This window comes from Microtus pennsylvanicus, chromosome 18 (assembly GCF_037038515.1).
Source record: "Microtus pennsylvanicus isolate mMicPen1 chromosome 18, mMicPen1.hap1, whole genome shotgun sequence".
Taxonomy (NCBI): Eukaryota; Metazoa; Chordata; class Mammalia; order Rodentia; family Cricetidae; genus Microtus; species Microtus pennsylvanicus.
Genome location: NC_134596.1, coordinates 33009034 through 33022330, shown reverse-complemented (window position 1 = coordinate 33022330; position 13297 = coordinate 33009034). Strand labels below are relative to the sequence as shown.

Below are 13297 nucleotides of genomic sequence, written 5' to 3'. Positions count from 1 at the left end.
TACTATTTTACAGTCGACCAGGCTAAGGGGCTCAAAGGGTTTGATTGATGCCATTCAACTCCAGACGCAGGGTTCAACCCAAAAGGAAGAATTGAGCCTCTCGCTTTGGTATTTCTCAAGGCCTTCTTAAACTCACACCACAGTGTGGGAGGCAGCAGGGCTCTGTAACTTCGGAAGTCCTGGGTACTTTTTGACACGCAGTTCTTTCGCTGGCAGAATATGGAAAACAAAACCCACCGCTCACAAGTTTGTGCCCTGGACGAAAAACCTCTGCGAAAGGTGTGGAGCACTAGGCAAATAAGAGCTGGAACTGGCAAAGGCACTCAGGTCCTTTAGCTTCTAGTCCCAGGAGTCGCTCCTGTCTCCTCCCACTTTGGAGACGGCAGTGTAGGAAGGAGGATTAACCCCGGGGGAGGAGTTCCGCCCCAGCTCCCCAGCCTGCACCAGCACGCCCGCCCGGCCTTCGCGCCCACACAGCGCTTAGGTCTCCGTCCTGCACCCTAGCCCCGGCTGCGCTTCCCAGGGCAGGTTCCAGGCTCTGCAAGACCGGCGGGCCTCCAGGATGCAGGCCCCGCACAAGGAGCACCTGTACAAGCTGCTGGTGATCGGCGACTTGGGTGTGGGCAAGACCAGCATCATCAAGCGCTATGTGCACCAGAATTTCTCTTCGCACTATCGGGCCACCATTGGTGTGGATTTCGCATTGAAGGTGCTCCACTGGGACCCGGAGACTGTGGTGCGCTTGCAACTCTGGGACATTGCAGGTGAGCGCTCTGAGCAGCGCGAGCAAAGCGGAGAGATTGGGGGAGCAGAGAATGAATTTTTAGCTCCTTTCCTGTCTCGGGATCCTGGAGTGCGACCAAGCAGGAGATCGAATCACCAGTGTGGTCCACTCTAGGAAACTTGGGCTAGTGGCTTGGAAACCTATTTTCAAAGATAAGAAAGTGTTTGCATGTTTTTGTCCGTTGTTTCTGAGTGGCAACTTCAAGTAACTTTGCTCTCGCTGGGTGTTCTGAGGCCATGGCTCAAGCTGGTTCTTCCACTTTCCCCTGGGATTCCTGGGCTCAGAGCAGTCTGTGGCCCGGACCCAGGAGACTATAGTGGCATTCTGTATCCATTCTAGTCTCTTTCTGGATACAAGTAGCCCCGACTGGGCCCAGAGAAGGCCCACGTGGCCTTCATTCTGGCCTGCAGAGGGGAAGCCCCTAGGAAACTTAAGAGGGGAACAGGATTGTCTCAGGTTAACTCTTGTTTACGCAATCTCGAGTCTTAGGAATTTAGTTTATTCCAAATTTCACTACTGTGGTCACCTCTTCAGTCGAGAAAGTTTGAGATTGTTGATTTTGTATACATCTAGAACAAGCTATCTCTTTCCATATCTCTCCTGTCTTCTCCATCCCTATCTCTTGCTCCCTTTCCATAGTCTCTCTTAGAAAGGAGACTGCACATGTGTTTTAGGACAACTGTTTTTTTTTTTTTTCTGAGACAGGGTCTCACCACCTACCCCTGGCTGTCCTGGAAATCGTTATGTAGACCAAACTGACCTCGAACTCATAGAGATCCACCGGCCACTGCCTCCCCAGTGGCGGAGAAGGGGTTGAAGCGGGGTGGGGGTTGTGACAATGTTCATGGCATTTGCTTTCAGATTTCTTAATTTGATCCTGGTGTATTCTTTGAGAAATCGAAACCATGATAAACGTTTTTATGGTGTTTGAGATCAGAATTTGGCCACCAGGTATACCAGCTCTTAGGCACGGTGAAAACTGAGGTTGCAGTGGTGCGCCTTTAATCCCAGCACTCGGGAGGCAGAGGCAGACGGATCTCTATGAGTTAGAGGCCAGCCTGGTCTACAAGAGCTAGTTCCAGGACAGGCACCAAAGCTACAGAGAAACCTTGTCTAGAACCCGCCCCCCCCCCAAAAAAAAGTGAGTCCGACTTGTCTGCTTGTAACCTGGGCGTGCCTGGCCTCTTATTCTAGAAGCTTAGTCACTTACCTGATCAGTAGCATTGTATTAACCTGCCAGGGCTTAGGCAGTGATAGCTCAGAACCTTCCTGCTTAAGCAGTTTGGAACTCTGATGAGTTCTCTACTGTCCACTTCAGACAGCCCTTTTTAGTCTCTGTCATGGAATGAGGCACTAAGAGCCGCTTGCTAAGAGCTGGATCTCAAATAAGCAATTCTTTTTCAGAAAATATGTTCCTTTCAGCTAATACATCTGACTGCAAGCATTTTGTCATGACTTGAAATGAGAACCAGAGGAGAAAAATTCCTGAAAGGATGTTTCTGGTCTTGAGACCCTTAGTCTTCTGTAAACACGAGCTTTGCCAGGTCTTATGATAAAGGCTAGTGCAGACAGGTTCATGGTTTTGGATCTTCAGTAGGCTTAGGGAAACGTGAGTTATTGGAGACTTGAAGATGGTATCACCTAGAGTTTTTGGAAGCTTTCATCCCTGGTCTGTGTGCTCTGTTGCCGCATGTTTTAGTGTCTGAATTGTCTTCTGACTGCACCGTTGTTCCAGGATCACAGTTTAGAACAGCTTACTGTTTAAAAGATGTAGCTGTCACTAGCACCAATTTCAAGTCCAAGTAGCATCACGTCTTCAGTCTTGTTAAACATCTGTGAGTTTTAGTTTCTTCCTCTAAGTTGGAGGAAGAGAAAGGTATAAAGATTCTCAGCTTAAATTCTAGAATGGGATATCTTCAGAGTAGAATACCTCTTTCTGAATCTCACTTTTTGTCGTATGTATTGTGTGGTTACTGGCAAATCCACCAACACCATTGTATCATTTTTCTTATCTATTAACAGGGAATATCTTTTATTCCACCAAATAAGAGAAGAATAACCAAAAGTTCAAAGTGAAGACAAAAATACTTACTATCCAGGAGCTTATTCAGTTACCACTAGTTGAACAATTATACATATTAAATAAGAGGAACATGACATACATGTAGCAATTAAATCCTAATAAGATTCAGTTCCTATGTTGCACATATATCCCATCCTCAAGCGCCAGTAGTAGTTTTGAGTCTCACCCATTTTGCAGCATAAAGCAACTTAAGTTCCAAGCTTGCTGTCAGGAACAATTTGAGCAATTTAACTCCCAGACTTGAGAATGCTTTTCCAAGGCATAGTTTCAGACCAAGGTTGTGAAGGCTATAATCATAGAAGTCTGTGCAAGTCGGAAATCGGAAGGATCTGAGATCCATTTGGCAGACAGAATGGCATTCGGCCTTTCTTTGAAAGCCTCAAACGCAAAGGCCCTGGAACTGCTGGGTTAGAGGTTGAAAGCTTTTTTAGGTGAAAACTAGGTAATGGGGGGATCGGATGGCTGGAACATAAATGTTTCACAGTATGTTGGGAACCTGTGGGTTTTAAGGTGATGTGAAATCTGTCCTCCACTCTCCACTCAGACTCGAGTTAGGTTAGTATGCCTTCTAGTACACTCAGGTCACGGAATGGCATTCTATTCTTCTTAGCTATTGTGTGTGTCTATAAAGAGTGGCTAGTAGTGAAACAAGTTTTGAGAATGTTCACGTTCTTTTCTTTTAACTTAAAAGCTAAAACATTATTTTATGTGTATGGGTGTTTTGTCGGCATGTATGTCTGTGCACTACATGTGTGCTGTTCTTATAGAAGACAGAAGAGAGCACTGGATCCTCTATGATTAGAGTTACAGAGAGTTATGAGCTATGAAGTGGGTGTTGGGAATTGAATTCAGGTAGGCCTTCTGCAAGAGAAGACTTAGGGCTTCGAATTGCGGGGCCATTTCTTAGGTCCTTTCCCTTGTTTTGTTGTGTTGCTCAGACGATGTAGCTCAGGTTACACTTGAACTCACTGTGAGGCCAAAGACAATTTAATCTTCTGCTCTTCTTATACTACCCAAGTGCTGAGATTACATGCAGTGTCATCGTGTTCAGTTTTTGTAATATTGGGAATAAAATTAAGGGCATTGTGCATGGTAAGTACTTTGCCCACTGAGCTTCATCTTCAACCTTGACACCCTTGATGAAATGGAAAAGACTTACTCTTTCCTTATAGGACATTAGGCTATTACAATTTTATTTATTTATTTTTGCCTAGGTAGAATCTTTTATGTTTTATTTGCTTTTATTTAACACTCATCCCTCCCCAGCTCCTTCCATTTGTTCCCCACCTTTCCCTCTCTTTAGGTGATAGATAATCCTTTTTTCTCCCTATAATTTTTCTGGATATTATTATATACCAGTATGGAGAAATGGAAACAGATGAATGAAATTTTTCTTTTTGAAAATTCCATCATTGGCTGAGACATGAATTTATATTCCTCCTAATATATAATATATATATATATATATCAACAAAGAAAAAAAGTTTACACTTGAGGCTTCTGTCCTTATTACTCTCCAAACCTGATACCAGCAATTGCCACATTAGTGTGCTCAGAGAAGTGGATAATTCTCACCTAAGAACTGATGTACTATGGGACACAACTTCAGGAATTGAGACAATTGCAGCTCTGGCACCTACCATCCCTTAAGCACCTGTTCTTATGGTTGTCCAAAAACCTGTAATTTCCTAGTAAAATAGCTGGCTATATGGTCGTGTCAGAATTTAACACATGGCTGTTGAACACGTCCCTCCCCAACCTGTCAAACATGCCCCTCCCCACCTTCTCTAGCAGCTTTGCTCTACTTCCTCTGATTTAATAGCAAGCATTTCAGATACATTCTATAAGAAGTAGGAATTATATATAGTGAAAATGTAATACCGATGTTGGTCAAGTTATGAAATCTTATGGGACCTCAGGTGTTCCAGCTATAGAATAGCAACTATTTTATTTGTCTGTGATACCACATTTGGAAGATACTCTCTTTTAGGCTCTACCAACTTTAATATCATAACCTGACTTTGCCTTCAGTAATACATGATAGTTTTCTTAACTAAATTAATTGTGAGCATTTTGACATACAAGTTTTATATCCTCTGCCTTGTTTGTAAAGTGAGGGTAACAGAACTTGTATCTGTTAGAGTTGTTATAAAAGAAATAACTGAGTTAATTCATGAGCGTTCCTGACACACAAGAAACACATTACCATTTTTATTCTTATTATGATAGTTGCCACTATTACAAACTGCTTTCACGTACATTTCCTGATTGATCTTGATATTTGTAGAGAAAATAGTATCAAGCTCATTTTATCTTAATGAAGATCAAAAATCAAAGAAACAAGGGACTTGTTCACAGAAGGGCGGAAATAGTATATTTGTCTTACTGAAATGTGTGTGCGTGTGTTTGTGTGTGTGTGTGTGTGCAATGTGACTGAGTCTGCTAGACATCAGAAGACCCAAGTCCAAATTCAACAAATACAGTGTAAAACATCGCATTTGCAGACAGAGTGCTTCGCATGGAGAAGTTCATTGCTGCACTCTAACACATGACAGCTGCCTCTAAGAAGACCCACTTATGAGAACTGCATTTCCATTCCAACTACACTGTCTTTTCTCACTCACTTGGGTCACCATGGTAGGCTGCTTTATAGTTTTCAAACACTCATGTTGTGAACTCAACTGAATGAAGGGTTTAAATCAGGCTATTTCTTTAGTATTCATATCTAAAATAAGTTACCTAATGAATTTTATAAGTTTTAAGTGTCTTGGCAAAAGAAATAGATGCATAGAAAAAGCTATCTTTTGAAAACAAGTATGTCAAGTAAAACAAAACTGAGTTCAAGGATGGACCCATTTCTGCAGGGGAATTTCTTGCCTTGTTTCTATCCTGGATAATTATAGGTTTCCAGATCTCTATGAGAAATAGCATGTTGTGTGCTTGCCGTTAAGCAGAGGGTACAATAAGCAGAGATGGAGAACTTTCAATATTGTGCAGGAAACACAAAAACTGGGGAATGAGCTTAACTACGATTGTAAAAGATGTGAGTCTTCATTTATTAAAATCTCTAACATTTGCAGTAAAATGTCACTCATTTGAAGGTCAAGTGGAAAACTATCTTCTTTGTAATTTTTCAGTACATTAAATGGGGCAATAACTTGTAAAAATTAATTTTATTAAGGCACATCATCTTGTGAGTATTCATCTAAACCATCCCAGCCCTTTTAGAGACAAGGCAGCTATTATTTCGAAGGGAGTAGCATTCGATTCTTCAGCCCATAGAATGTAGTAATGATAGAACTAATTCCATGTTTATTATTGGTGTGGTCTGGGGAATTAAAACCTTTTTTAACCTTAGATGTCTGATGTTATCTTAAGCACTGAGATTCAAAGGTCATGGATTTGGATAGGCAAGAGGGATCCACAGTTCAGTTGCTAGCAATACATCTTTTTTCTGTAGTTCTGGGGAATTGAACTCAGAACCTCATGAAGGCTCTGCAAGGCGCCATGGAGCTACAGCATCAGGCACTTTAACAGCAATCTGAAAATGAAAACTATCCTAACCACTATTCATTGTGACTTATATTTCAGTCATTTTAACTCCTTGGCAATCCCTGTTTGGTCTAATGTTTATTGTCTCTATTCCGTCTTATTTTGTCACAGAATTCATGTGATCTTTTGTTTGTCTTCACATGTTATAGTCCTTGCTAATATTTGACTCATTTGAAAAGTCACACCCCTATGTAAACCCCCCAATTGTTTCCTGTCAGTAGAAGCTTCTTCCTCTTTTAATCTCATGTGACTTTGTTTTATTGCTCTGTAATACTTCTCTCACCAAGACTTGCATAAAGGTTATTTTTGTTATCTTGTAGATATCCTTTCCAAGTTTTAGATGACTTGGCCATGAGTTATTTGGTATACAATTTAATTAACTGATCAGCAAAGAAATAGAGAAAGAGAAGGGCGTTTTAGTGACTTTTCCTATTGTAATAAAATGTTCTAATGAAAGCAATGTAAGGGAGAAAGGGGTTTCTCCTAGCTCACAATTCGCCAAGGCGGGGAAATCAAGACAACAATAGCCTGAAGTATCATATTCATAGTCAGAAAGCAAAAGAACACTGAATGTATGCATGTTAGCGCTTGGCTTGCTTTCTTCATTTTAAACAGTGCAGCTATACACACAGCTAAGATGGCTCTTCCCAAGTCATTTAACATAATCAAGAAAATCTCCCACAAGTGTGCCCACCTCCCACGTGCTTCCAAATTCTGTCATCCCAGAGGACAATCAAGCAAGGTCCTAATGTTTTTGAGGCAGAGGATCTTGAATTTAAGAAGATTGAACAATTTTAAGTGTTTTGTCATCTTTATCCCTGATTCTGTAGTTTTTGTAGTGTGCACTATCATGGGCTTTAGTTAACCTGTGGTCCCTATATTTACACTCAGATTGAACTTCTGATTTCTCTACCGATCTTGCATAAAGTTGCTCTCCCAGGAAGCATAATGAACTTTCTTGTTTCCTTCCTAAGTCTAATACAGATGAAATATTTATAGCGTAAGGGGGATGCTAAAAGATTTCTGTCTAATTCATAGGGCAAAGTTCAAAACAAATTGATTCGAAGTCCTTGACGAGACAGCTGCTTTCCTCTGCAATATAATGTGTTGTTAATAGCTCTATTTATTGAAGGTCAGGCATATTATAGGTATATGCATCATTACATTTATTGCTCACAGTGAGTTGATCAGGTCACCACTATTATTACACAGAGATAAGAAAACTCTGTTTATTTGGGCTATAAAAATGACAAACACAGAACTTTTTGAAAGGCAGACAGATAAGGAACGCTGTTGAGTTCCAATTTGTGATGCATCTGGCCACCGCTCCCATTTTCTAGCTAGCCTGTGGTAATGCTTCCCAGTAGATGATGCCATGATGCGATAGCTTTGTAAGTCATAGACTGTTAAAATTTTTCCTGTAAGGTAAGCTCGATTCTTTACATTTCATCATCGAAGGAAGCTTATGGTTGACTGGCCTTAATAACAACAACCTCAAACATGACATTTAGGCGGAAAAGCTACAGGGCCTGAGGGGCAGAAGTCTCTCATTTTAAGAAACAAAACTAAGGATAGCTGTGTGGGACCCGAATAATAACTAACTCCTATAGTGACAGGAGGGTCTTTCTGTGGGTATACAGTGAAGTATGTGTGTTCTAAATGTAAGGGAAATAGAGTAGTCTCTGGAGGCTAAGGCAGAAAATCTCACATCAAATTCACCAAATTCTGGGTGTCAGAATAATGTCTTATTATGCCCTCAGACAAAAGAAATGCGTAAGAATTCTGTTCTCTGAAAAGTTAACACCAACTTACTTAGTAAGCATGTGTTTGGGGGCTAGGGATTAACTCAGTCAGGAGAGTGCTTACCTAACACACACAAAGTTTGATCTCCAGCACTATGTATAACCAGGAATAGTGATATTTGCCTGGAATCTCAGCACTCCAGATTGGAGGCAGAAAGATTAAAACTTAAAGGTCATCCTGGGCTATATAGCAAGTTCAAGGCCAGCCTGGAGTACATGAGGCTTTGCTATACACAAACACAAAAATGTGTCTTCTGACAAATAATTATCCACTTGAGAAAAACAGTATAATTTACAAAAGAAGATTATTATTATTTGATTTTTAAAAGCTATAGTTTAGGAATATGTGTGTCCTTGTATATGGAATGGTCTCTTAGAAGGTTGAAACTACCTTTATTGCCTGTTCGCATTGATTTTTTGCATGATTCTTGCTTTCTGATTTTCAAAATTAAACTACTCTAAGTTAACAGTGTCTGATATATCTGCTTAACCATAAATACTACTGTATTTGCCGCAAGATTTTAAAATATCACATGGGTTTCCTGGGGGCTTATTAGAGGATTTCTGGCATGTGTTTTGGGGAATAGGTATTCTAAAGGAATCTAGGAATCCTTCAGGAGTGAAGATTTAGGAAATAAGAGGATATTTTTATATGTTATGTATTAAATTGTCCTTAAAGGCTAGTTAGAGCTACCATTTCAAATGCCAAGTAATTCTAAATTTGTTTTCCATTGGATGTGTTGAGCTTATTATTTCGTGAACATATTTCAGGTGGATTATTTGTTGTTATAGAGCAAAAAAAGTTTTCAATTAAAAATTGTTGGTGTTTACTGATCTTAATAAATAGAATCATAAGATTTAAAAATTAAGAACATTTTTTTATGGAGTCATATTATCTTGCATGTTTTAGCTCAGTTAAATATGTCACAGATGACTTGTTTATTCTTGATGGATAGATTCAAGGAATGTTAACTACCAAGAGGCTGGAATCAGAGACATTGTTTGCAGGGAATCTAAAGAGATGGGAAGAGCCTGTGTGTTCTGTTACAGGCAGGTGGGGATCTTTAGCAACAGTTTAGTAGAGTAGGAAGTAAACACACAAGATCTAAGACTCCACTTTATTCGGTCTACTCCTTTCCTTGCCGGGGTTCCCTCTCACAAATTTAATAGTCACTTCATTGCTTGGAGTTCCTGTATTGTTAGTTTCATTATACTACATAAACCGATTAGGAGCGCACACTTAGAGCCTCTTACAGTCTAACTTCTCATTTTGTACCTCAGCTCTAGGCTCTAGGCCCATGAATCTCTCCAAGTGTTGATACTGAGACACAGTGCCATGGAAAGTGAATTTGGAAGTAGTGCACAGAAATTAAAAGGAGAATAGGTTAAATCTACAGCCCTGACCACATCCTGGAACTTCTGGCCATATAGCCAACTATCTTTGTAACATATTTCATAACAGAAGTACCAACTGTAACATGTCAGAATCCTGACCTACTTTCTGCCACAGAGTCTCACAGATCAGACCTCTGCCTGATGAGATCCTTTCCTTCCCATCTGTGGTAGAGTCATGTTGTCTTTGAGGCTCTAGGAGTCACGCTTGAATCATTCCCTGCACAATTGCTCTGCTATGTCCATCTCCAGTTTAATCCAGGAAACCAACCATCTTCAAAACTATTAATTTAATTCAAATAATACTCTCTTGCTAGTTGTTGCAAAACCTTCCTAAACTGGTGTCTCCAGTTCTATCTTTACTGCCACGAATCATTTCTCAATACAGCAGTGTTAGCAATTCGTGATTTCTCACCTACTTACATTCCTTCAGTATTTTCATATCTTGCCCGGAGCTAAAGACAACAGCAATACAATGGCACCAAGCTGTTTATACTTTGGACATTCTAATCTCTGTTTTATCCCATTCTACTCTGACCCATGTGCAGTCTTTGGTATCCCACTCAATCCCCTTACTATTCCCCAAAGACTTGCCAGACTGACCTGATTTTGTTTATCTTTGTGCCGGGCACTCCCTCAGTTTAAACCTACAAAATATTCATGTAATTTCTTACTTTAGGCTTTTGGTCTTTGCTCAAATTATATCCATTTACTGGGTAGTTCCTTACACAACTTTTAAAATTCTGCCCCTCCCTCAGAATATGTTTTTCTCTTTTCCTGATTGATTTTTTTCCATAACTTTTTTTTAAATAAAAAGCACGTAAATAGTAGTCTTTCAATCTTATTTGCTTTTAAAAATTTGTTGTCTGTCTCTCACCAGTGGAACGATAATCACCATGGACTCAAAAAAAATTATTCTAATTGCTAAAACAATTCCTAGAAAATCATAAGCATTAAAGTTTTTTGTTTGTTTCTTTGTTGTTGCCTGATGAGATAGCTTGTTTATTCCAGTTCAAGGGGAATGACAGTGAAGAATACTAAGACAAGATAGGCATGTTTAAGCCATGGTAATCCTACACTTGTCTGTTGGGAGGGAACTAAGGGGTTAAGGCTATTAGCTAGCTTTTCTGGCATTATGAAAAACTATCTGAAGGGGAAAATCTTAATAAAGTAATAAGGTTTATCTTATCTCATTGCACATAAGAAAGAAAGATATGGAAAAGATAAGACATATGTGTGTGTATGTGTGTGTGATATAAATATGAGACCTCAAAGCCCACCCCTAATGACATATTTCCTCCAACATGATCACAATTCCTCCCACAAGGCTGTACCTACTCCAACAACATAACAACACACACACACACACAAACATGCACACACACACATTTTAGCCACTGTTCCATTGCTGTGAAGATGCTTACACTTTTAGAGTCCATTATCATGACTGAGAGCATGCTGGCAGGCAGGCTTGGCATTGGAGAAGTAGTTAAAAATTCTACATCCTTATCCACAAGCAGAGAAAGGCTGGTCCTGGCATGGGTTTTTGAAATCTCAAAGCTCACCTCCAGTGACACACTTCCTCCAACAAGACCACCACTCCTCCAACAAGGCTACACCTGCTCCAACAAGGCCATATTTACTAATTTTTCTCAAATAGTCTACTCCCTGATAATTTAGCATTCGAAATTACGAATCTATGGAGGACATTCTTATTCAAAACACCGATAGAGAGAGAGAGAGAGAGAGAGAGAGAGAGAGAGAGAGAGAGAGAGAGAGAGAGAGAGAGAAAGAGATGATAGATAGGTAGATGATAGATAGATAGATAGATAGATAGATAGATAGATAGATAGATAGATAGATAGATAGATAGCAAATTCCCACAGGCAAGGTGATTTATTTCTTCCAGTCTTCCAGCAACATCCCATATCTGTTTGGTTTTAGCTATATGAAACCAGTATTTTCATGATCTGGTCCCCTCAGCTAAGGTAAAGCTCAGGTTTTCAGTACTTGAGACTTTTTCAGAGAGTCTTCTAATCCAACCACAACACAGTGTTTCTTTTTCACTCAGTATGTGAACCATACAGAGTTCAAAGCTGGTCATGGGGGTGATAGAAATTTGATTGTGGTTGTGGGTCAGTTGGTAGGTTTCAGGGGTGATTATAGAAGTTTGGTACTAAGTATAATCTATGCCTAAATGAAGAAAAAGATCTAGTTTAATAGATACCTTTCTGTCACTGGCATCTCAGGGGGAAATAGTGAGGAGCGAATACATTAAAATCTACCCCCAGATGATCACTGAGGCACCTAAAAACAAGAAAACCTAAAACCTTCATAAGATGCTATCTATTGAAATACATGGGTTTCCCCAAGCCTTCAGAACAAGATTACTCTATTGACAGCTTAGTGGTTTTCTCACTTCAGCAGGAACTACATAATTTGATTATTTTTCTTTCAGAGAATTGTGAAATAGCTATATTGACTTTTGATTTTATGTTGTTTTCCTACTTTTCACATACTAGCCATATAAATACAGACATGTACACAACCTTTGTAGGAGGAGACTTGCTTGTTCGTCCTGACCACCCGGCTAGCTTAGCCCTGAAATAATCACAATAATCACACAGAAATTGTATTCATTAAAACACTGCTTGGCCATTAGCTCTAACTTCTTATTGGCTAACTCTTACATATTAGTTTAACCCATCTCCATTAATCTGTGTGTCACCACATGGGCAGCGGCTTACCGGAGATTCTAACTGGCATCCGTCTCAGGGTGGAGGATCCATGGCTTCTCCGTCTCTGTCCTTGTTCCTCCCAGCATTCAGTTCTGTTCCCCTCCCCTGCCTACCTATCAAGGCCAAAGCAGTTTCTTCATTCAGTAACCAATACAAACAACACATAGAAAGAAGGACCTCCTACACCAGACCTTGTTAGAATAAAGTTCATTTTTCTCCTCCAATGAACACTTATTATTGACTAGAAATGGCAGTCAATTACAGAGTAGGAATACCAGCATGTACTAGTGGTTTGTGAACATATATTGATGGATTGTAGAAAAATAATGGAACTTTAAATGCAATTTATTTTCATAATTGTATCTGGTGCTCTATCTGTATCCAAAAGAGAAAGAAATGGTCCTCAGGCCTTACAACACATCCTTCCCTGCTCCCTAAAAATTTCAGGGCCGCAAGTGAGGCAGAAGCATGAATACACATCATAATAGGTAATCATGATGGAGGATAAGACGATGATGTGGGTTTGGGGAGATGGTTCAAAGAGGAAGAATAATTGCTGTGTAAATGTGAGGACCCAAGTTCAAATCCCTGATGCTCACATAAAAGCTGCCTAAGGTTCTTAGGAAGATGAATTTTCAAATAGGACTGGGCCATAGAACATTTGGAAGGAAATGAGATAATTTGTAGCTGAAACATGATAGTCAAAATTTCTTTAGTATGTTTAAAACTTAACAAAAATATGATATAGGTTCTAAAAATAGGGATTTAGATCAAAGTTTAAGACAAAGCAGTATTACAAGTACTTAAGCAGAGGCAAAAATGTGAATAAAATCCTATTGCCTCTAATTCTGTCTACTAGTGATAGCTGGTGGTAGGGACTAATGAAGGGGCATTTTTATTTTATGAGCCCAATCCTTATTTTACATTGAATCATAAAATTATACAC

General features: G+C 39.8%; 1 protein-coding gene across 1 annotated transcript in view; it reads left to right on the top strand.

The window, feature by feature from the left end:
* The first annotated feature begins 419 nt into the window (after positions 1 to 419).
* Positions 420 to 13297, top strand: part of Rab38 (RAB38, member RAS oncogene family) — a 52601-nt gene continuing 39723 nt past the window's right edge. Inside the window, exon 1 of the mRNA XM_075952444.1 lies at positions 420 to 764. Within this exon, the coding sequence (XP_075808559.1) occupies positions 563 to 764 (202 nt within the window). The 5' untranslated portion in view covers positions 420 to 562. The remainder of the gene's footprint in view (positions 765 to 13297) is intronic.